The 26,459-nt window shown below is 35.8% G+C and overlaps 1 protein-coding gene across 1 annotated transcript; it reads left to right on the forward strand.

Annotated features, from left to right (window-relative positions):
* The first annotated feature begins 119 nt into the window (after nucleotides 1–119).
* On the forward strand, nucleotides 120–25,554 carry LOC139150334 (uncharacterized). The gene is made up of 14 exons (XM_070722636.1): nucleotides 120–466; nucleotides 2,186–2,376; nucleotides 2,960–3,108; nucleotides 14,118–14,209; nucleotides 14,555–14,695; nucleotides 15,149–15,253; nucleotides 15,826–15,902; nucleotides 16,209–16,347; nucleotides 16,898–16,981; nucleotides 17,287–18,672; nucleotides 19,025–19,266; nucleotides 19,676–19,822; nucleotides 21,396–21,557; nucleotides 22,085–25,554. The coding sequence occupies exons 1-14, from the start codon at nucleotides 403–405 to the stop codon at nucleotides 23,003–23,005; spliced, it is 3,900 nt and encodes a 1,299-aa protein (XP_070578737.1). The 5' UTR covers nucleotides 120–402; the 3' UTR covers nucleotides 23,006–25,554.
* Nucleotides 25,555–26,459: the final 905 nt, after the last annotated feature.

The following is a 26,459-nucleotide window of genomic DNA, read 5'->3' on the forward strand; positions in this document are numbered from 1 at the left end:
TCTGATGTTAATTTAGACATGTGACTTAAGCAGCCAATCGGGTAAGGGTTTTTCCAAGCATTTGAGGGGAATTCCCCTAATCTATATATAGAACAGTAACTCATCTTGAGGGTAAGGCCACAGAAGACAGCATCAAAAGTATATAGCCACAGCCCACGAGTCACTGCTTGCCAATTTCGCGGTCTGTGTTACAGTATATAGTCAAGTAAAGCCTCAGATCGGAATATAGTACACATTAAGACCAAATGACGACTCCCTGAAGCATTTTTGCGTGCGGAAGTTGGTTTTCATACAGTCAGTTTTACCTTCACCAGTAACAAGCTTTTTAATTGCCTGAGCCGCCATTGGAATTTCATCAGTCAAACTACAATTTTACCAGTCGCTGACCGCTAAGTGGTCGAAATGGCAGCTAGTGACATGCTACGAACTGATGCCTATAACGACATAGAAGAGAACAGTTTAACAGGTTAGTATGAATAGTTACCTAACGGTAAGGTTGGACTTGATCGATCGTATTTGCAAGTTGTGACTGCATCGAAGTCAACCATGCAGGTATCTGTATTGAGGTAGTGATGACCTCCTACTATGAAAATGGCGGGGAGATCGAGTACAACATGTGAGGCAGTCAAATGGCAAGGCTCTTTAATCAATTTTAAAATTTAAGTTAGGCATATACCTGGGTACGTACGGCCGCGCCAACATTCGAAGCACAAACTCGACCGGAGCAAACATTTCGAATTTTTAGAGATGTTGCAGTTTGTCATGGACGGTCATAACAAATAAGTAACGTAAGAATAATGGGTTTTTTTTAATGAAGACAACCGGAGCAGATTAGACCGGATTTAAATTAGAGCCAGAATCAGATTACCTGTTCTGAGCTGATCTTGTCTTGTGGTGAAATTGTTACGCGGGTGACCGGTACAAACAAATCCACCTGCCTTTTGGAGAACCCCGCCTCCCCGGGGAGTAACCGCTGCACACACGTGGTGCCAGACAGGGCTGCCTCGGAAAAGTCGTTCGCGTGACCTAATTAAACACGTTCACAACTGTCAGTGTCACATTCATTCAGAGATGATGAAAACAGAATCGTTTCAAGTAAAGTTTTGCCACATATCTTTTGTCATATCTGATCTTCACAGGTGACAGTAGTATAGTCTATTTTTTTCACAGTGTGACACACTCTCTGAACTGTCAATATTCTTGTACTATTGGTAAACTAGTTTACCAACCGTATGAGTCACACTTCCATATATGGAATTTAATCCGAGGGTGTGTGTATGCCATTGCTACGTCACACCGTAAAGCATGGAGCAAGAGCAACCATTGATATCATAGTGATATACAAAATGAAAGTAGGCAGCATGGGTATTCTCTGGCCAAGTAACCCGTCTAGCATCTAATGTAATTTTAATGCAGATGTTAATTATTCAAAATTAATTTCTGTAATTATAACATTTTAAATGTAATTAGTGGGAGAAAGGCTGAAGCAGAAGTGTTTTAATATATTGTAATAGTATAGGATTGTGATAAATCATTGGTAAGATCAGAACAGTCATCAGTTGATTTCTTTATTTCATTTTTGTCATGAATTTATTATTAGATCATTTTTCAGAGTGTAAGTTACATTGCACCACAGGTCAAAATTGTGTTTTCTTGAAACAAGCACATACACAAGTTGTGACTGAATTCTCTGCCATTTCTGAGTGGCAGAAAAAAGGAAAGTGTCTTAGCATGCTCTTAATTGATTAGCGTTCGGTAATCCCACATGCCATTTTAATCCCATGCTTATATCATTAATCACCACATTTGTGTTTAAGTTGCTAAAAAGTCAATTTCATTTTGATATCAGACAAAGCAAATTCAGACAACCATAAAACATTGGCTACATGACAATAGTAAAAATCATATAGTGTTTCATTGGTATTTCGGAGTGTCTTATTCACATTTCCTTAAAAGTCAAATCACCAAAGATGATTGAATATTGAAAGGAACATTTTTAAACTGAGAGGTTGAAATATTTTGTTGATAAATAGTTGATTGATCTACAAAGTAGAAAATGTTAAATCAGACCATTGGTTTGCAACTTTATCAAAAGGCAAAGAAATGGAATAAGAGTTGCACGGAGTGATCATTGAAAATATCTTTTGAGAGAATTCCCTTACGAAATACATTATCCTATTTTCAGCATGGAAAGGAAGTTTTCAACCCCCATCTGTTAATTCCAACATGCTTGGCGGAGGTGCGATACGCCTTGAAATCTTTGAACAACCCCATCCACGAAAGTTGAGATTCCGCTACAAATCTGAAGGGGAGACTGCTGGCAGTATAGTCGGAGAGAGCAGCACTGCAGAAAGACCTACATATCCCTCAGTGCAGGTATGCATCATCAAAATAAGTTTTCAGCATAAAATATTTGGAACCTGGGTACTGTACATTACTCTACTGTTATCCTGCCAAGTTCACATTTCGCCATCAGGTCAAGTTGGTTAAAACCAATGAAGCACAACAATTGTCTCATATGGTGTATTTGAACAAAATATTGAACATTTTAAGGATTCTGAAAAATCGATAATGCAAACATGAATTTTACAGACTAAATCTGCTTCAACAGACCAAGCCAAGTGGGTGAAAATACATGGCTCAATACTGCTTTTTACTGACTTGGCAGATGGGGAAGTGTCTGGCAGGAAAAGGGTTATTACCCATTAACTTTTGAGTAAAGTTAAATCCACCTTTGACTTGATGGATAAAACATTTACTGACATTCACAAAGTGTCTTCCTTTTACATGTGTGAAGGCATCAGTTTTGTCTTTTCAACGTGAACTCCTATATAGGGGTGGTTTAGGCATGTAGGGTGAAAATCAGGCCTGAAAGGGTTAATACGCCAGTAAGTGTAATGCCCAGGTTCTCTATAATATGTTCACTTACTTTTTACATTTTTAATATATTTCCTGATAGATCATAAACTGCACAGGGCCTGCTGAACTTGTAGTGAGTACAGTTAGCAAAGAAGACCCACCATGCCCACATCCCTACAGTCTGGTTGGTAAAGACTGTCATGATGGAGTTTGTATCATAAAAGTGGGACCAGGACAGACATTGGTCAGGTAGGGAATCCCAAATATCTAGATACAACAATTTAATTGTTTGTTTTCACACTGTGACATGTATAGTGCAAAAGTTCAAGTAAATTTCGTATATCTGATATCATATTTAGATAAATAATTACAGGCTGCTCAACTAACATTGTGATTCTTGAGTAAGTTGAAGTGTTTTGTGGTGATTTTTCTGAGGTTAATGAAGTTGAGATCAGAAACAGGACTCAATATTGCCTTTTTCAGATTAATAGCATGTCATAGGTTTATTGAATTGTATGTAGAAATGTTCACAGAGAAACAAATGCTCGTATCAACCTTTAGGAAAATCTTGAAAGGGGAAAGTTTATGACTCAGTCGCAGACTTGATAGCCATAGATCAAATTTTCTTGCTTATTTGGTAAACAACCCAAGATGACTGTCATTATCAACTTTGAACATAAAAGAGAAGGAGTAACCAGTGTTAGTGGTGCGGCATGGCAAACCCAATGTGCATTTTGTGATAAAAGCACCAAACTTGGCTCAGATGTGTCTTAATATGTGCTGAACAAATTCAGATACCGAGCCACTGAAAATCTACCAAAACGTTGCCATGGTAACCATTTTTCAAAATGGCTGCCAGACAGGTATTTCTCACCCAGTAAATGTCAACTACCGGTACATAAGTCGTTGGGTAACTTTAGGTTGAATAATTTCAATAAGAAACTGTGAAAAGAGTTATTTGAAAATTCTTTTAAATTTTCTTCACCACCTGACTTGTTAAACGGGTAAATACAGGCAAAAACACACAATTCTTATGCATAGATCCTATAAAAGGATGACGCTATGTCAGCAGTCAAGAAATGCTAGGCCGTGGGCTATAGGGGTCTACTTGCACCCCCAGGATAACAAACCTATCTTTTAGAAGCTTTGGGATCCCTAGAATACGAAATAGAATTTTGACAGAAAAAAATATAGGGATGCAATAACTATTATGGTCAATTTTGAACGGTACCGCAAAATAACCATTTGCTATCCATGTGCCTTTTTCTTGTAGTACTTGTAAGTCATCTGCTAAGTTTTTTTAACGTAATCTGACTTGTCGGATATCATTAGAATGGAAATTTATTCCTCTTTAAAATGACATATGTAATATGCAATATCTTCGATAGATTTTTTATGAAATGGGACCAAAACTTACCCAATACCCCAAAATCTGAAATTCTACCAATTTTTTACCTTGGCATAACACAAAAGGCAATGCTTTGTATGACATCTGTTTATGTGCTACAAGGACATGTCAAAATGTGAAATAGACTTTTGATAGGAAAAATATTGGGATGCTATAGGTCTACCGGTCATACCTTGAAGGGTACCGCAAAATTACAGTATTGCCAACTCGCATGCATTTTCGTTTAACCTGTCTTCTTGTAAGTCATCTGCTGAGCTTATTTTTTTACATAACCTAGCTTATGGGCTAACATTGGAAAGGGATTTTATTCTTCTTTTAGATGACATATTTTAATATGCAATATCTTCCAAAGTTTTTATAAAATATGACAAAAACTTACCTATACCCCAAACTTTATATTGCAAATTACTTGCACTGCTTATCTCAAGCTCTACCAATTTTTACCTAAACATATCAAAAAGGGCAATTCTCTCTATGCAATCTGTTGTATTTGCTATGGAGACATATCAAAATATGAAAGAGACTTTTAACAGAAAAATCACTGGAAAAGGGAACTGTAAAGTCAAAGTATTGCGAATTGCATCTTTTTTGTTACACGTCATATTCTACCATTTTTTAACCTAGACATATAATAAAGGGTAATGCCTTGTATGAAATCTGTTTTATTTGCTATAAGAACCTGTCACAAATACGAAATAGACTTTTGGGCAATGCCTTTTGTGAAATCTGTTTATTTGCTACGAGGCCATGTCACAAATATGAAATAGACTTTTAACTGAAAAAATATTGGGACGCAACAGCTGTCACAGTCATATGTTGAAGGGTACCGCAAAATCACGATTTTGAGACCCATGAACATTTTTGTTAAACCTGTCTTTGTTTAAGTCATATGCCGAGCCTAACTTATACATAACCGTGGGTATCATTAGTAAAGCGATTTATTTTTCTTTAAGTTGACCTTTTGTAATATACAAATATGCGTTACAGTTTTCATGAAATAGGACCAAGACTTGCCTAATACCCCAAAGATTACATTTCAAATTACGGTTTATCTTACGTTCTACCATTTGTTTTTCCTCCACACAATACAGAAGGCATTATAATGCTTATTTGAAATCCGTTTTGTTTGTAGCAGACGTATGTCAATATATGAAGTGAACTTAATATGATTTAGTCGCCACTGGGATCATATTTCTAGGGGTACACAGATACGGCAAATTTCCTGAAACATATACATTTTTACCAAACACGTCTTTATGAAAGAAGTCAGCCAAAATCATAGTCACGGATGATCTCATATAATATCAGCATCGCATATTAAATTATTTTGTTTCAAGTTTGTTTTGTAAGATTTGACCTGAAAGTTCTTATGTGGACGTCTAATTTAATATTTTTGGCAGAACAATTTTTGAAAACTAATTATGGTATTTGTTCTACTGGCTGTAATTGAGATGAAAAAGAAAGGCATTATACTGAATTATACAACCAACTGAATGACAAGCAAGGTGCAGAATTCAGCCTTTAAAGGTTCTGTTTTCTAAACTGTATCAATGAGCACAGCTAATTCAACAGTTTAGCTGATCCATAATCGTTTCTAAACATTATACATTACATCGAAATTACCTGGGCGTTCCTAAAGAAAAACTTGTATAGATATATCAGAAAGCTGGACTTTCTTCATAAACAAAATATTATGGAATAGATATACCTGATATTTAGCTGCTCTAGTTATCGTTTCTAAACTTCATAAATTAGCATAAGTGTCTAAAGATATGTCATTTAGCTTGGCTTTCTTCATTAACAAAAATAGGGATTTGTCCAATATTTAGCTGCTCTAATGATAATTTCTAAACTTCATAAATAAGCAGAAATTTAAATAGCCATTCTTAAGTACTTTATGGCATTCTCAGTAAAATATTTCAGGATATATGTGATATTGAACCAATCAAATCATCGTTTCTAATCTTTACGAATTGAATCAAAGGATGTTCAATAGTTTAAAAGCATGTGTCTGATACTTGATCGATCTAATTATTGCTTCTACACTCAGTATACTTTATAAAGTAGTTCAGATTTAGCTGGGCTGACATGTTCAAAACGTTCAAAATTTGGTAATAGCTTTTCTGTAATTGTGTGTTACTGAATGTGCAAATGATTTATTGTGAATACTGAACTGCGTAAAATCTCTAAGGTTTATGTTTCAATTTGGACTGGAGTGTCACTGTTTGTATAGGAAGGTTCCCATTTGATCAGATAATTGGCCAGCCAACACTACCTTGCTTAGGTCTTGGGTGTATGTGTCAAGTGGATAACAAGAAAATGATTGGCAAATATTTAGGATTGTCGTTTAAAACTGTTGTCTTAGCCTATGTAAACACCATGGAAAGGAATAAAATACTCGCCAGCTGACTAACCATGCAAAAGCAAGCAGAGATCTAGGGAGTGCAAAGCACGGACATGACGGACAAAAGTGCAGCATTGTGTTTTAGCTTTGCTTTCCCTACCTTTCATGTTTGTTAAAACAAAAGAAAGTGGAGTAATACAATTTAATTTATGGTGCCAGGTTTTTGCATTTCAACAACAAATTATGTACGACCAAGAAATTAGTACCAAAATATACCATGTTCAAAATATTATAGGCATTAATCCATATATATATATTTATGCAATAGACAATTGACATTGAATAACTCTAAAAACCAATATCTAAATTATGAAATAGATATCAAATTACACAAGATCAGTTTCATGTGAAATGAATTATGAAAAGTAATGTATAAAATATAGTACATATAGCCGAAAAATAATATACAAACATAATCGTGTTTTCCACGTGGTCAAATTTTAAACGGCCGCACTTATGTACTAATTGTAGTTACATGATAAATCTCTAACATTGACAATTATGGGGATAAGAGATTTCCCCCAAAATGTTATTGTTTTTAACGTTAAAACTAGAAGGTTTGTTATACAGTAAATGTCATTGTGCTTTTTGATATGTAGGCCTACGCGTGAATGTAGATGAACAAGAGTGAGAGATTTGGTTAAATTCCCCGCACAATTTTCCATGTCAGGCCTTGTGATTTAACACCTTGCAAAACTTGTCAATGGCTGACTTATAAAAAATTAGAAAAGATAATTAGTCAATGTCAAAATATTGCACATATTCAACATTTCTACTCAAGAACACTCCATCCATCGGAAGAACATGGAACATGCTGTTTTTACACTCGGACGCATCATACCCTCCCTATCACCGCCATGGACCGATTTAGGCCAATTTTCAAAAACCTGGTGAGTGTCGCACGTACCAGCTACAACTCTAAAATGCTTAAAACTGGTACATCAACGATTACAAATAAGAATAAAAAAATGTCTGTACAGTACCTTCTGATAGTTAACTGCACAGAACAGCTGACAGCTGATCATCGTATAAAACATTCAATTTGACAATTTTGAATCTCCCACTTTTGCCTTGTTGCAACCATATTGTCAATAATTTATTAAGAGAACCCGTTTTTCTGGTAAAATGAAATTATAAAACAGTAAAAAATGCAAATAGTAATCTTAATATGCATTTATGATGGTAATACATCCTCTTTTTACCACAGAGTCATCTGTAAGAGCAGCAACTACGGGATTTTACAGTAATTGACGGTCGTCATATTTAAAGATGGCTGTCATACCAGAACGAGGCTCTAACTGTGAGGGATCTGTATCCAAATTGATTTTAAAACAAAAAATATGCAAATGGTAAACTTAAAAGGCATTTATGATGGAAATACGTCCTTTATTCACCACAGAATCATCTGTAGAGCAGCAACTATTGGATTTTATAGTGACTGATGGTCGCCATTTTTAAAAATGGCCGCCAGACCAGAACGAGCTCAACCTGTGGTGGCTCGGTATCCAAATTGATTTATATTATGATGATCTACAATCGTACCAAATTTCGTGCTTTTATCACAAAATGCACAATTGTTATGAAAATTTTGGTTTATGCCGCACCACTATGTTCACTTACAATACACAATGATCAAACAATGATCAGAGGTACTGTACTGGCGGTACACATGAACCATATCATATCATTAAACTCAGTACTTGTTATATATGTTTGTGAAACTTGGCTAACGTCATCTTCTTCAATAGTTTTGTCATGCTCTCACCACCAATTTTACTGTATATTTAATGATAAGATAGAAAAATACCTGAGCTGATCACAAAGCAGGTTTATGTATTTTGTTTGTCAAATAATTTAGTTCACTTCAAATGTTTCTTGATAGCACCATAATCTAAAAGACAATATCAGATTGCATAATACAAGTTCTTGTTCTGGCCCCTAAAATCCATGATAAAATGCCCTGTGCTCAGCTTGTCAACACAGCACCGCGCATGGAATGTCTAATGGTATGGATATTTATTATAGTGACATTTGCACTCGCTGCTCTCTGCTGCAACTGTGACAAAATACAAAATGCTAAACTGTAAAAATACTATACGTGCAACCAGCCCACGCGGGCTTACAGGTCACTTCAAAGCAGTAAAGTACAATAAATTAGCACTGGTGATACAAAAAATTTTTCCTGACAGTATAAGCTGCTTCAACAAAGCGAGCTAATGGTCTACAACAATTTATAAATAAGAATTTATACTTTTCAGGGTCTGATAAGTCACTGAAGTTTGCTAATTTTTCTGTAATTTTGTCATATAGTATTCTACGACGATGGCCATATGCCTTACAGTAAAACAGAAAATGCGTTTCCGTTTCTGGGGTACGCATAAATCACAAAATTCACAAGTTCTATCTTCTACGTCTAGGTCTTGAAATCTACCCATTTCAATACGCAAGGGGAGGGTACCTGATCTTAAATAAGCAACGAGAGACCTCTGGCTCCGACACAGATTTACCTTAAGGTACTCTTCAGGGCCACAGGTCTCTTTAAAAGTTACGTATGTTCGTAGCTCGGGCAAAGCTAGCCCATTCCTGTTTTGTGTGATTATATAATAGGTCCTTTACCATGGACAGATTACATGATACGACAGAATCAATTATGTCAGCCCTTCCTAATTCATTGAAAACATCATAAACCTCTGACGACCAATTATTATTATTAATGTTAAGATCTCAAATGAACACTTTCTTCGTGAGCCTGTTATCAGGCATCACAAGTAACCTGTTCCATATTCTTATCATATTCAACTTCCGTCTCTCCCGTGAAGAGGCCCATCCCGTACCTCCAGTAATGGGGATACTATTGTTGTCTAATACTATTGTTGACAGATGAGAATTTATTATTTGAACAGATAACATGTACATGCCTTGTGTTTGCAGTTGTAATATTTTGTAATTCAATGTATTTTAAAGAGAGGAACAAGAGATTTATTTGTTTTATGAAGAATAAACAAATGATAAAAATATAGTCAAACATTAGAGCTACTAAATCCCCTTAATAAATAATATTGCATAGTGTATACATTGTATTTGTCTATTTCTAAGACAATTGCCTTTGTGAAGAAACTGAATATTACAAAAATCAAAGTAATAAACAGGGCAAGTTGTTATTTGGTGCATAATCAATTTGATGTAGAATTTGTTGTTTTCTCTAAATTTTCATAGCTCACATACAATATTGGAAGTCATTGCAAGAAATTTAGACACAAAACACCTCATCAAATTTTCTCTGAAATCAGTGATTAGATATCTTACTAACTTCATGTTTAACTCAATTTCCTCTGGCAAAATAGATTTGGACGGTTTGTTTTATGTCAGTGATATTCTGTCATGCAGATATGCTCGTAGTTATTGCATAATTCATGTTTTACAACAGACAGACAATGGAGAGATCATGCTTTCAATTGAAACACAAGGGAGTTTTGATTTTTTTCAAGGGTTACTCTGCTTTTGAATGACCCGTTGTAATAATAGTAAAGGGAAGTCATTTAATCAAAAATATTGTTTGGCTGACACACTGCGTCAAAGGCATTTAGAACTTAGGACTGAACATTAAAATTGATGGCCTATAGTGACAGGCATAAAACTCAATGGAATGCTAAGTTTACATAGCTCAGCTCAGTACTCGTACAGTGCTCAGTTATTTGTGCAAAAGATTGCACAACACCCATAAAAGAAAATGAGACATCGTAATACCTTCATAAATATTATTTGTAGGTAAGTCATATTGAATTAACCCCAAGGTGCAAGGCTTATTTTGACGGTGAGGTCAGCGATAACACTATAAAAGGCCCCTGCAGTGCAGACACAGTCATCACTGCTTACATCCTACACACACACACTGTTCACAATGCTAATTGACACAGATCTCTTTACGCAATTTTCTGTCAACTTTTTTGGATTTGGTATTGTTTGCACAAATATTAGTAGAAATAAATATGATGAGAAGCCTTGATGCAGCCTTGAGATAAAGCAAAGCAGTTTTTGTGATTTGACAAGAAAGCTCTTCATTTGTTAACAATATCGCAGAAGTGCACATTTGTTGCTTGAAATCATTGATTTCCTCGGAGGTTTGTCCAATAGACCATGTTCCGAACAGCGCGAGACATTCCGAGATATCGCGAGAATATGTGGTTCGCAGTGGACGTGTTCTCGCAACACAGGACAAACTGCGCAAAAACAGGACAAGTCGCTAATTACGTTAAACACTGCATAAAATATATGAAGTTGCAATCTTTGCTCAGTTCTGCACTTTTTCTAGTTCCATACAAAGTTTGACTTGTTAGTACTAAGCTGGAAACCTGTTTCTACGGGCATGTATTAAAGTCTCGCGAGATCTCGCAATCAGCGGAACATCATCTATTCTGTTTGCAGAAATATGGATGCTTATTTTGTGTACCAATTATTGAAATATTGGAAGTTTTTAAATAAATTTTTAGACACTGAAATTGAATCATACTCAAAATTTGCTTAGCTCCGGCAGTTGTTGTCCATGACATCAGACACATTGGAGCTAGTATTTACATATTTGTTGCCACGGGTTACATACGTGTATTCTTGTATTATAATACAGTACTGTATGAATAAAAACTACAAACTCCCATGTTGTGATGAATATTAAAAATTCCCTGGATCATGTTGCTTGGCAACATGAATCCTTTAGTATCACGTTTATGATGATGGGAAGTTTCAGTTCCCTTGTGTTGACCTTTGATAACCAACCCAGGTATAAACACTCATGCCATACTACATGTACTAGAATTCAAGGCAGTAATTGTCAACAACAAAGTATAATATCACCATACAGTTCCCATTCACAATTGTTGTGTTGAATCAGGTCATGGTGGCATAGGGAACGTTTGTCTTAGTCTTGTATAATACAGAGTAAATATCTTCATCACAAATTATTTCACAGTTTTCATCAATGGTGTGCTGTTTTTGTAACCATGCTTAGAATTTTACAATATTCACACACATGTCATGAGCTGTATAAAGGTGGTGATTAATCTCTTCAAAAAGGAGAATTTGTGAAGCAAATTAAGTTGTGTGTGTACTACAGTACAGATGTCAACCCGATGTAGTAGAAACCAACAGAGTGAAATATGTTGTACATACATTGGATCTTTACAGTTCTGCAAAAGCAATTAATTTTGAGTGCAGCAACAATGGTGTTGCCATACCAGTTCAAGCAAAAATATTGACTTTACTACTGTCAGAGTTTAAAATCAAAGGAATTTCAATGATTTGTTTTTAGAATTATTCTGCTGCTTTTATTACAAGTGGTTGTATATTTTGCTACTTGTGGCTGCTTCCTGGATTGTTTTTGCAATTAACAACCTGTATTAAATATGGTAACTTGCATATGATACTGATGTCAATAATTATTTCCTGCAAATTTTCATATTCCTAAAACAAAATCACATGATATTTTTTTCATTCTTGTTGTTTCAGTGAAGCCATCGCCATTCACTCAATTGTAACAGATTTTCACTGAGTAGTAAAACTTCCCTTTTCTTTGATTACGACCATTGTGGATACATTAAGTTTCTGCTTCCTGTTTTTTTGTGGTGCTATTATATGAAGCCCCTTAGCTGCCAGGGTTCACTGACTCACACACACAAGCGAAAACATCTTTTAGACGTTGTGAATTCCACTATCACACTATATGTTTTTACTTTTTTCTTGTTCAGAGTACAGCTGCCATAAATCACCATTTCGATAGAAAGAGCTGGAATGGTTTTCAACATTCTTGTGAATTTGTTATTAAGTTTGTCCTGTTGGTTTTTGTACAACTGAAGTATGAGGTCCAAGAGCAAAAGGTCAAGTGATTACAAATGTGTAAATGTCCCTGGACACACAGTGAGAGGGCAAATATTTTTAAATTTTGGAGTGAGAAAATTGTAAACGATGAGACTCAGAATAATCCATCACTCTTACAATACAGGTTTGTAGACAATGTTTGGTGATAAGTAAAAGTGGCAAAATGTGTATATTTTATCTCATTTAACATTTTTTTTCTTCATGACATAAAACAAACTGGAAATTTCTTAAATAGGTCACCATACAGAATCTCTTTCAAACATGGCATATATCAGAGTTTGCCCTTTGTACAGCTGGTAGCTCCACTGACAGAACATATCGTTCATAGTTTTGTATCCACAGTCATCTCAACATACAACTGCCATATTGGATTTATCCTTTGGTCTAAATGAATGGTTTTCTTACCCAAATATCCTCTTGTTTATTGAAAAGAGCAATTTTGTATTTTCTGTGCATTATGCCATTTTGCGTTAACTTAAATTGGTGATTCAGAAAATAGCTTATGGCGATTGTTGATGTGATTCTGATTTGTGCAAATTATGCAGAAAAAAATTGGAATATTTGTATTTTTGAGGACATTTTGTTTTTGGTCTAAACATCTGCTTTCAAGAAGTGTTGTATAAATAGCATTAATATTTAGTCTGTACAACCTGGGCAATGGTGTCAGTTGGATGTTTGTCAACGGTAACAAAGGTACCCATGTCCAACATTTTTATTTTGTAATTGTCTTTTGTCAAACATTATCAGGACATATTCCCATTGCTTGAATGTTTAAGTTTTTCATTTACCCTTTGAGTGCCAAAGTCAATTTTTGCTGCCTGTACAAAAAGTACCCCAGTCAATTTTTTTCAGATTTTTGCCAAAATTTTGATAAAAAACTGTGGCAAATGAAATGTGATGGCCATTTGGTCCAAAATTATCACAAAATTTACAGAAAAATTAATAACAATTGGTAAAATGTTGCACAAAAATTTTGGAGGGAAATAAATTACAGCACTCAAAGGGTTAAAAAGGATAAATACAGTTGCTGATATTTAAAACAGATCATGGATAATATTAGGTATATTTCTTTCTCAATATATTGAATGTATTACATTGTTCAACAAATGTTTGGGTATTAGCTTAAAATATAGTTGTAAATTTGGTAATCACTATGTACAGTAAGATTGTACAAATTATTATTTGGAATATTCTTTGGATTGTATTGGATACCAGGAAAAACCAGATTATTTACATGGTTGTCCTGTGTTAAACCTTTAGCTATACCACTTTACCAAGCAACTATTTATGGTCACAGTCTTCCATGTTTCCTAGATTTGGATGTTTCAAGCATTTGATCTGACAGACTTTGAACAATGTACCAATTATGTGATAAGCCTCTGGTTACAATATATTGTTTTGCACACGTTTGCTTCATTTGTGAAATGTTTTGTTATTTAAGTACTTAACATTTGCATTATGTTAGAGTCAAAATTTTGCGAGTTTAAGTTGTATGTTGTTTATGATCATGATCTGAAATAGTAAATGATTATAGTTTTCCAGATCATAATAATCATGATTTTGAATTTTCAACAGTTGTTCAGGTATGGGTGTGAGATGTGAAAGGAAGAAAGAAATAAAAGAAGCGTTTGAACTGAAACTAAAAAATCCAAGACAGGCATTCAGGGGTAAGTTATTGAAAATTGTCTAATTTATTGTATGTAACCAACATTGTACATCATGTCGTGTCCATTACTGTCCACATGTTTGAACCATTGAACTATATCATTCCAACACTTAGTTTTTGCAATGATCATGTGACATTCAATTTAACTCTCTACAAAGTCTGTGACACCAATAATCGTTTTTGCTGTAAGCTTTTAGAATGGAGAAAGAATAATACAAATTGTTTGAAAAATTGAACTTCATTGGTACATGTATTGTCAGGTGTATATTTGTCATGATATCCTTCATTATCGTTGTAAAACCTTTGATGTAGGTGTGTCACATTTCTTAATACCATTATTTTACAGAAGAAACATCAAGAAGACCAGACGATCTGGATGTCAACTGCTTGCGTCTTTGTTTCCAGCTTTACCAAGAACATCCCGATTATCCAGGCTCTATGGCTGTAGTATCCCAGCCAGTTTTGTCTAATCCAGTGTATGATAAAAGTGAGTTTTCACACACTTATTTAATCGTACAAGCTTGTGACCAGATCAACATCTCTAATTGAATTTGCACTCTGAAATGGTACTTCTACTTGTTTTTCATTTGTTCACATGAAGGAAATTGCCTCTTTCATTTTACATTTTAAATATATTCAGCACGGGTATGTATTTGTTTTGAAGTAAACTGAGGAATGTCCTCTATGTACAAAATTTGTACAACCTACAAACATTTAAAATAAAACGCATTTTGACTATAATGTGATTAGGGGATAACATTACTAGCCAATTTGTATTGGGGAAAATGTGCTTAATATATGTATGTTTACACAGTATATGTTACTCATTCACTCATAAACTTAAACAAATTTGGATGAAATTGGTGTAAACTTGAACTACTGATAAATCCTTGAAATCACAGTACAATTGTTCACCTTTAATTGTATTCTTTATTTACAGAAGCAGCTGGAATGTGCAATTTACAAATTGTACGAATAGATAAAACAAGTGGGAAAGTGTCCGGTGGGGATGAAATCTACATGTTTGTAGAAAAGGTCAAAAAAGGTAAGAAATGTACATGTGTTATCATGATTGTCACGTGCACTATAGGTAACTTACAACTTACATGTGATTTGTGAGTTTATGTGTTTCCAAACTATGGAGGTCACCAGGTCACTTGGAATGGATAACTCAACACTGTTCATTACTTTTTGAGCGAATACATGTCATCATGTGTGCATCCATTCTTAAACTGTGGTTTATCATGACAGTTTTGATGGACATGCAGCTTAGCAAGATATGTTGATCTAAAAATGCTTGTGACACTGGTGTATGGAGTATTGTAGAGCATATTTTATCAGTATTAGCAAGACTGTTTCAAAATTTCCAGCATTAGCAGTCAGGAATAAGCCTGTAATATCATGACCAGATAATGTTGTTCTTCACCTAAATCTTTTCATCTTTCTATGGAGTCTCTTGATTTAGCATATAAGTATTGGTTCTGTGGCTGAATAAAATGTCAAAGTTGTCTATAATGAAGATGAATATTGAATTCCAAATATTTAAAGCTATACAAGTTTTATATAACCACTTTTTGTTATACTTTAAAAATTTATTTCCATGTCTCTCTTTTACAGAAGACATTGAAGTCCGCTTTATGGAGGAACAGTGGGAAGCACGGGCAGACTTCGGACAAAGTGACGTCCACAAACAAGTAGGCTTTAATTACCATATATATGGAGCACAAAGTTGTGTACATGTGTGTGTGTGTGTGTGTGTGTTTGTGTGTGTGTGCGTGTGTGTTTGTGTGAGAGAGAGAGAGAGAGAGAGAGAGAGAGAGAGAGAGAGGGAGAGATGCAAGACCATAGCATGTATTATCCATCATAAAATGCTTGAAATGCGGAAATCACAAGGGAAAATCACTTGATAAACTAAACTTGACAATGAAAGATTATGTAAAATTTGTTCAAATGAATGTGTTCTCAGTCAACAACCTGTCTTTCTATTTATTTCTTCATAGTATGCTATTGTATTCAAAACACCGGCCTATCGAAAGCTGGACATCACAAATTCAATTACCGTACAAATCAAGCTCTTTAGACCCTCTGACAGCGAATACAGTGATCCAGTCAAATTCATATACAAACCAGCAGAATCAGGTGAGTTTCATAGATCATACATTTTAGCCTTTGTCCTACAATAAGTGAGTTACACAAGAAGATTAAAAGAAAGTGGCGCACATTTGATTCATTTAAGACATTTTTCTAAAGGACAAAACTTCCTGCAGAAATCTTCAGAAGCTGTGGATGCTCAGGGAAAGTAAAACTTTTTTAATTTTTTAATTTTTCCTTTAATTTATGTTAAGATTAGGTTCATATTAAATCTGCAGTTTTCACCCGTCAGAAGTAGCTATTGTTTTTATCATTCCCTCTTTTGATTGTGTAATCTGGTAATTATATAATACACAATGCCGGGCAGATGAATATTTCACATTGATAAAGAATTATTAGCATAAAATTTAAATGCCGAAACAATACCGAAACAGTGCTCCTTAATATAATTTGCATAAATTAATACTAATCTGCCCCATATCTTGCACTAATAGCTGGTAATACCGGACAATCCATTTATGCTGTAGCTTTACAGTAAAGGAGAAACGTGTTTCACCAAAAATATTTCATTATGTTTCATCATGTGTCTTTCTTTCAGACGATGAAGGCATTCAAAGGAAGAGGCAGAAAGTGGCCAATTTTAGTAAATTTCTCACAGGAAACCAACCATTTAGTCGCAATAGTAAGTGACTTTCAATCTTCCACTACCCTATTATCCCTCAAAATCATGAATATTATGTTTCGTGGTGACGATTAATACTCTTGTCTGTTCTTTTATTTCACCGGAGAACATGTGTTACTGATATTTTGATAAAAACTCCATTCTGAATATGTATGTGATGAAACATTTTCTGCTGTCTTTTGTGAAATGCTGGCAAAATTTTGGACTGCAATCAATCACTGTCATATACTATAAAATGGTTATGGGTTCATGTGAGCAGCAGTCAGGTTTTCCTATTAACATAATTTTTGTTGTTTTTTCCAAAGAACAATTGCCAAAGCCAGAGTTAATTCCACGACCAGGCTATGATGTCAGGGAATTATTACGGAGGAAAGTGGGAGAGAACTCAGGTGGTATGTTTGCTGTCCGTCCTAGTGGTCCTGTCTATCAACAACAAAATGCCATGCAACGTCATCCACAGATGATGCCACCAAGAGGGGCAATGCCAGGGAGGCAAGCATTGAAGAGGCCGTATGGCACTGACAGGGTTCACGAACCACCAGCCCACACAGCTACAACACTTATGCCAGGCATCCGTCAAGTTCCACCAAGTACAGCAGGACAGCATGGCTTTGCAGCTGGAAACCCTCCTGTAATACGACATCATAGGAAAGAAGTCCCTATCCCACAAGCAGCACCAGCACTTCCGACATTGACAAAGCCACCTGGTGACTTTCCCTTCACTAGTGTCCTTGACTTCCAGGCTGAGTCTTATCAGGCACCAGGTGTAGCACAGGCAATGAATGAAATCCTTGAAAGACAGGGGAGACATCCTCAAATGAGATCACCTAGAAGAGCAGCAGAGGCGCAGTCGTTTTCACCAATCAGTGATGACAGCTTCTCCTTCACCCATCAACGGTCACCAAAGATTGAATCCAGCGCCACCGAAGACAAATTTTTTGATCAAATATTCCCAGGTTTATCCCCGACATCGGAGACTGACTTTGGAAAGCTTTCAGCAGATGCTGTGTCAGAATTCTTCGCTGCTAGTGAATTTGAGGCAAACAGCTCGTCTACTCCAAAGCCAGATTTCAGACAGCGCATGAACCCTGCTCAGAGAGCTTTGGGAGCCTTGGGGAGTGATGTTGTCTGTGATGGGAGTCCAGTGATTGATATGAAGGAGCCATTTGCCAGTGTCAGTGTTGGAGATGCTGCTGATGAGTTGAATGCAATTGCTCCTGACTTACCAGAAGGAGGAAATGGTACAGTTTATGGTATCAACCCACCTTTTAAGATTCCAAACACACATAATGATCAAACAGTACCTAACTCCAACCCCTGTCAGCAAATGGAGACAGAGGTAATGGAGGCTGAGCAGGTAGTTCCGCAGACTGAGTTCTACCCGACTGTGTCTGCCGTGATCGATCATAATGGCGGGAAGCTGGAAATGCCGGAGTTTGGAGTTTGCCTGGTGGTTCCCCAGAATGCCATTCCGTCTGGGCAACCACAGAAAATCTTCCTGAGTGTCAGCTGGTGCAAAGTTGACAAGCCTCCCTTGGAAAACGGTGAATCGTGGGTCAGTCCTGTTGTTTGCTGCGAGCCAACTGGGTTGAAATTCCAAACACCCGTGGCACTGTCTTTCCAGCATTGCCTTAATTTCAAGGATAAACACAGAGGATTCATCAATCTGCATTGTAGCAATACAGAAATTGGTAAGTTAATTTCTCTATGTTAAATCTTTCCTCTGAATTATAATACTTTCTAAACATGTACTGATGTCAAGGTCATTTTCAGCATTGATACTCTTGATACTTCCTAGTAAATACTATCTTGTTAGAATGTAAATTTCTACACAATAAATAAATGTATATAGCAGATTATGAAATAAATTACAGTTTATGTGATTTGGCAGTATAGCTGCTGATTAATACTTTCACAGGAGGATTGAAAGATTAATGACTCTAGCATTTCCTTAAAAGAACTTAAAGTGAAAATTGTTAATATTTGTCCAAAAATCAGTTACAAGTTGCTTACGTGAAAAATCAACTTTCTAAATTCTTGCAGGAACAGAAAACAACTGGCAGAAGAAATCCATCCTTGACCAAGGAGACTGTTCTTGTATTGTGGATGAGACAAGATGTATTGTTATCACGGATCATTTCACAAAGTACGGAATGAGCGCCACAATGACGGAGGACATGTCAAAGCGTATCAAAGTTGCTGTGTTTGCGGCGCCAATGAGTCATTCACATTCCAATGCTGTTCTACGGGTCTACGCCATCAATGGCACTCCAGATGCATATCAGGTATGAGGACATCCGATAAAATCAGGTCAAAGGTCATGTGCTTGATCAAAATTAAGAACTTGAGTGTGTGCAAAATTAACCCAGCTAACATCCAATTTTGTTAATGTGTTATTCTGACATACATACAAAGGTTACATGTGAATAGAATTCTTCCTGTAGCCTTCTCTTGTTTTATTACAATTTATTGTCTGTCATACTCACCATAGAGGACATTAGCTGAATCTCTTTCCAACCTCATTTCAGTTTTCAATCTATCATACATTATTTAATGTCAAACTCTAATGAAACATTGAAATTTTGCCTTTTTTGTATTCTTGCCTGTACAATCCTGCACATTCTAGGTAAAACCAACAGTAAATGCTTTATCGATTAACTGACTCACTAGTAAATGCAAAATATTCATTTTTAGGAAATGATAAATGAAGAGAAACAAATGAATGGCACTCTTGCTGAAGCGACAAAATATTATCCTTTTTTTGACAACAACATGGATTTGGATGTTATCTTGACCCATATTGACGATGGATGGGCATTAATCAATTGTCCAACACAAATTGTAAGTACTCTTTATTTATTTGTATCATTTTAATTTTTGTCACTGTAACTATCTAGTATGTCAAAGTTGCTTGGTTTTAATCCTTATTGGCTGATTTCATATTGGTCAGTCGATTTCTATGATTTGTCAGCTACTGTATTTCCAGCAATTGGTTGGCAAACTGTTGAATAGTGTTTATTAGTTGACTGTAATAGGGTTTTCTATCGACTGTGCAATTGCACAAATTGTGCATTTCGAACCACTCTCTGCCCTTTAAAAGTTACTGACAGCACGAAAATCATGCACAAAACACAGCAAGCAAATACGCCCATATGATGGTGACCCAAGCGCATGGTGTAGTTACCTGTTAATTTGCTGTTGTCAAGTCAAGTCTGCCCCCTAATTTTGATGAATGGGGCAGAAATTGCCCCTTCAATGAACATGCAGAGAAAACACTGCTGTAATTTGTTGGCTGATGTTTGTGATGAAGTTGACTGGACTTCTGTGATCACCTGACTGGTTTGTTTGATTTGTCAGCTGTTGTTTCTAGATCCTGTGACCAATAGGGTAATGTCTGTAAACTAAGTGGAAGTGTACAGTTGATTTATTTACATTTATGCAAGAACAGAGACAATACCTGTAACTTCTGGTAACATCTTCATCATTTTGAATCTGTTTGTAACGTTTGAAGTTTAAAGATACTACATTCCATCGGACAATCCTGAGAACAAAGAGAGATATATTGTTTTAATAAGTAAAAAATCAGCATTTTTTATTTTTGTCCATTATACTTTCTTCTTCATCCCCCAAACACATGTCAAAATAGAAAGTGTTCTTGCACACATGATGCATCATGAATATTATGTAATGTTATTGTTGACAGAGAAATTCTTGTCTGGACTAGAATTCAGTTGTCAATGATAATACTTGACGTTACACACATACAGGATGTGTTGACAAATTCATTGCCATGCATGTGTTGACAAAGTCATTGCCAGGCTTCTGAACATGATTTATTGAGTGGAATAAGAAACTGTATTTCACAAAGAGAACAAACTTAATGCAAAATGCTTGGCAGTTACAGTCAATGGAGATTAAATGTGATGTACAATACTATAGAATTATCAAGTGATATGCTGATTAAACTATCAATTTGCATATGTTCCTCCTGAAATTGCCTTATTGAGATACTTTACATGAAAATACCCCCGGTACTGTGTTGTGTGTGATGTCATCTAAGTACCATTGAATGTATTCCTCAGTGACAATACATTCAGCACTGTTTCCATTTAAGATACAGTAACTGATAGAAACACCTCCCTGAATTCTATAATTACAGGTAGGAAGTGCCAGGGTGAGTTACTTTTTGACTCTCAAATTCTTAAAATATGTTCCTGGTCTACTACTTGTTTTGGCACATTTTGAAGCCCAGATCTACAACAAATGAATTTTTCACAGACTTTTTGTGAAAATAGAACCTTTAATTTTACCCAATTGAGTAAATCTTGGATTTTAAATTTGTTCAGCTGCTGCCGGTTTTTCTCAAATTTTAATAAATTTAAATAACTCTTTTTCTCTCACCTTGTACTTATAGGCTCTACCAAGGAAAGACATCCTGGAAGGTTTCAAAACAAGCTGTACATTCCGCTTTGCTGATCAAGGAAAGGGTGCCTTAAATTTTGGAACCAACATCCATGTACACCAACAAAACAATACAAATAGCCCAATTTGCTTTGTTGTCAGTCAGAGTCTTGAGGTAATTTTTTTTCACATCTTTTATAAAAAAGTTCAGTGTTTGTTCCTTCTGTTCCACTGTATGGACAGTGGTTATACCTCTTATTTGACATGGAATCATCATGGACACAACAAACCAGTCTCTTGTAATGTTAAAAAAAGAATGAATCAGACAATATCATACATGTCTCAGTGCAAGAGGGGCGTATCTGCTATGCGTTAACACTAGAGAAGCGCTCCTCTGGCACTGGGCCATTGATTATGAGTGTTACTGTGAAAAAACTGCAGGAAAATACAGAGCAAACTAGAACGGAACTGAGCGAGAGAGAAAGAGAGAAATGTGTGTGAGAGAGAGAGAGAGAGAGAGGAGAGAGACAGAAACAGAGAGATATGACGGAGGAACAGGATAGCATCTGGCTAGAAAAATAATGTTTTTGTGAATGTTATTAATACCACTGAAACTGAAATGTGGTTCAGACTGTACATACATTTTTACAATCTTTCATGCCAGATTAATGACTGAATTATAATTTCTTTTTATATTTTCAGCCACCAAAGCCAGTACATGTACCTGTAGGAGCAAGTTATCCAGCATCCTATGTAGATCCTTGGAGTCAACGACCCCCGCCGAGAGCTGTTGAAAGACCAATGCTTGCACTACCCCCACCATCATTTGATGGCTCTGTGCAGAGTTTTCCATCCACCAACAACGCTTTCTTTCAAAGATCTCCATCTGCAGAAAGCACCATCAGACAATTGCAACAGCATCCACCTTTAGCTGTAGACAGGCTACGAAAGGTGATCCCGTTTCATATCAAATGTCAGCTTGGCTTGCGGTTAAATCCGCTGCGCGACCCCATTGGAAATGACTGGCGCATGTTGGCAGACGAGATGAAGCTCAGTGCTCTCATTGAAAACTTTAAAATGAAATCTAGCCCTACAGATGAACTCTTGTTGATCTGGGAATCCAACCATGATGCAAGTAAAGAGTTAGGTGAACTAATCCAGATACTACGCAAGATAGGAAGACCAGATGCTGCACAGATCCTGGAGGAATACCTTCAGCAGCAAGGTCAAGGTTTCCAACAAAATAGTAGTGGCAGTCACATGACGGGGATTTCAGCTCCCAACGCCCAACAACATGCCACTGTCAAGGTAGAGACAGAAGACAATGCCCCAGACTTGCTTCAACTTCAAGCTGGTGATGCTCCAGTCCCAGATATCCGTCAAAATACTCCAAACATGCTTCCGAACCCTTCCAGTGTCCCCAATAATGTTACAATGCCAAACTCACATGTACCAGGTGTTGATGGGCAGGGTGATTGTTTCGATAGCTTGGAATTTCTAAACGCAAAGTGTGATGCAATCCAAAATGAGCAGCTGAGGGATGCCACTCTCAACACACTTCAGATGAATAGATCCCAGTCTGACGAAGCCAATGAAAATTTTCAGTCAGAAATGCTTCATTGATGTGACTTGTCAAATGCAGCCATAAAACTTATTTCTTTTAGGTTCAGGTCACTTCAAATTTACACTGAAAAAGGATGTAATATAATAAAACAGGTTATTTTCTAAAGCTTTCCATGTTTAGTACTACTAAATTTATCATAGGCTAATTAAAAGAAATCTCTATAAAAATTGAAAAGCATTCTAAAATTGCATGTTAGGCTGCAATGAGACAAATTTTCATAGGTTAATTGCTAAACTTTCTGCAAAAAAATGGGGACATACGTTCTTTTAAAAATCAGTAACCATATCGTTAAATCTGAGATTTTTTGAATAATTGCTAGTGGATAGCAAGTTTTTTTTAATGTATTATTCCAAATTTGGAATAGTTTACAGGAATATTTCCTGCCCTCAAATCTGTTACATGTGTGACGTTTTATGTCGGAAGCTGCTGCTTGCAATGAAAATACCAGTGAGAATTTCATCTAGGGATGGAATGCTGCAGTGAGTGACTAAAGCCAGTTTTTGAATTCAATAGAAATGGCTGAAGTTGTGATATACAGCAGAGCCATTGTTTTGTCAGCTGCCGAGTGGATGAACCAAACAAAACACAAACAATCTCTACATGTTTTTATCTCGAGAAATTGTTTTACAAATATTTTACAAATACTAGAGTAAGGGTATTTCAAAATTTCCTGCATAAGAAAGGCTGGTATTTTTTAAAGTTTGTAACAGATTCCAACATATAAGTAGGTGTGTTTTCACCATGATTAATTTAAGGTATATGTACTCATGGTAATGGACAGCGCCCTCAACCATGCTATGCTTCCTGGTCAGATTCAGCGTGGCTTTCACATGACAGTGAGGTTCATACCAAAAGCTGTATAATATCATTTGTGACAAGATTCGGAATCTGCACAAACATTCAACTGCAGGGTAAAATCACCTGAATTTATTTCAATGTTTGCTGAGGACCAGCATTGCCTTTGAAAGCCATGTTGATAACTACAAAATTCACAAAGCCTTTCCGCTTGTCATAATTGTAGATGACAAAGAAACCATTTGGTGTAACAAGCTACAAGTGTCAGCACTTCACCAAAAGCCTTTCATTGGTCCTATACAACCAAGAACAATGACAAATTTACACAGACAAGGATGAAAGTGACAGCAAATTGCTTTCAGCCAAATGTTGAAAAAATGAATTGTTGATAAACATGATAATCGCAGATATGCAGACAACTTACCTTTCAAGGAACGCCGATCAAATGATATGTTGTGATGGCATTGTTACCAGTACATTTTCCAAGTTATGACAATATTGAATATCTTCAAAGAGCTCTTGAATAGGAGAAAAATGATGAAAAGTTGTCCAGTAAACTGTATCTTTGGCAGAGTAACAATGCAATGATAGCTTTGTAGTTTCCTTGCAGAGGTGGTTTTATCATAGAGTTTATGTTTATTGTGCTTGAGCAATATCATGGGCAAGCCGCATACTAATTTTTCTCATTATGTACAAGACCAGGAATTTCTAAATAGAATATTGCACCTGGCATTCACTGTCAATGAACAACTATCATAGTTAGATTTAAATCATTGTAATTTTAAATTACCTGCTAGAATTTTACCTTTTAAACATGCTTTATTGTATGAATTTCAAGTTTCTTTAAGAAGATGCTTTTTGTAGAATTTAAAGTAAAGATTTATTTATAAGTGAAGTTTGTTTATAGCAGTATAAATTCTCCACGAACTTTTTTACGAATCTAGAATAGTTATAAAAAGATGCAAATCATAAACACAAACTTCTCATGAAAAAATTCTATCATCATTTTAAACAAAGCAAACATTTGGAGTTCATGGTGAGATTTTTGCAAGACATACTTATCGATGTTTGTATTAGAATTTATTAACATATTTAGTTATATATTTGAGATTTCTATCAATTCTATTGCCAATTATTTTTGTATTTCACACAATTAAATATTTTATGTCCTGGTAAACAACAGCTTTACGTGGTATTTGTTGCATTTTTAATCAACTGATATTTTGTTTATTTTTTTAAAAACCTCAAAGGATTTTTGAAAGTTTGTTTATATTTCTGTAAAAAGCATTTAGTGTTAGCAGGCCTAAATCCCATTACTTGATACAGATATGAATAGCTGTACACATGTAAGTAGAGATTTGTGTGACCTTTAACCTTTTGAACCCTCAGCTTGACTAGCAGAGATTAATTATCAAATCATGGTTTTGTGAAAAAACAAAATCAAATTTTTCCCTTTTTGATAAATATTTTCGGGGCATCAAGATGCAAGATATTTTGAATGAAAATCCCCAACAAGTTTACTTTGTTCAAAATAATGATTATGAAAGAAATTGGACATGAAGTTTAAAGTGTGTCATAGAGAAAGTACAGATAGCATTTATGGAAATTCACAGAAAATGATGTGTGACTGTTTTGGACTGACAGCATTGTCTGGTCCCTTTGTGTTTTATTGTGGTTTTATACCAAGCTTGCACCGTACAACAATAGTTTGTAACATATCAATGGTGTAATAAAATCAAAGATTTTAAACTGAGTGTTTGGAGTACGTGTAGTATCTCTGGGACAAGCAGTGGCCAATGTTGTTATACATGTAGTGTGTATGAGCATGTTTGCGTCCAGGCTGTTGCAGGTCTAAGGTCGGTACTATATATTATTGCCTGAATACATGGTTTATGTGCCTGAGAGCAGATGATGATTTGCCCGACGCCAGGAGGGCAAATTGTCTCCTGCTGCGAGGGCACATAAACCCATGTATTCAGGCAATAATATTTTTATTACATGCCTCTTCACGGTTAATGCTATATGACATTTAATTACATGCAGGGCATTTTCAAACAATTTTACCATTATCGACCAGCATCAAACAGATTTTAACGAAAATCAAAATAGCAGTGCGCGCATGGATATTTTACATCTAGCGTTAAGCGTCTACTTTGACGTCGAAAACGTCGAAGGGCTTCACTGGACCGGGTAACCATGGAAACCGGTCAGTACATCGTTCACAGGCCCGCATCCCGGATGTTCCTATTCAAAGCAATGCACTAATTTGCACTCACATCGAGGCATGTAATAAAGCTCTCCTTTGAAAGTACATGAAAATCACTTATTGGAGCAGTTTTAATATGTATTGAATGTGCTCCAGGTGTTGACTGCCAGCAGCAGATTCACATACAATGTATCAGAATCTATGCAAGAAATACAATGGCAAAACTATCTATTACTTAAAGGTATACAGTCACCTGTAATCTAAATATGCCCATGTATGGTCAAAGGGTTCCTTGCTATTCAAAATGCCCATGTGAGGGCGCTGTTTTTAAAAAATGGCCACCTGCTTAAAATCTGTGATTGGTTAGATTTTCTCTTTCCATTGTAACTGTGGCAAAATTGGAACAGGTGAAAGTATACCTTTAAATAAAGACTAGCCATTTGATTTGCCTA

Source organism: Ptychodera flava, chromosome 14 (assembly GCF_041260155.1).
Source record: "Ptychodera flava strain L36383 chromosome 14, AS_Pfla_20210202, whole genome shotgun sequence".
Lineage (NCBI taxonomy): Eukaryota > Metazoa > Hemichordata > Enteropneusta > Ptychoderidae > Ptychodera > Ptychodera flava.

Bases quoted from the DNA above. Each gene is read 5' to 3' on its own strand.
- LOC139150334 (XM_070722636.1), top strand. From the start codon at position 403: ATGGCAGCTAGTGACATGCTACGAACTGATGCCTATAACGACATAGAA. The intron at 3,109-14,117 runs GTAGGGAATCCC...AATTTTCAACAG, and splicing joins CCAGGACAGACATTGGTCAG to TTGTTCAGGTATGGGTGTGA. The intron at 16,348-16,897 runs GTGAGTTTCATA...TCTTTCTTTCAG, and splicing joins ATACAAACCAGCAGAATCAG to ACGATGAAGGCATTCAAAGG.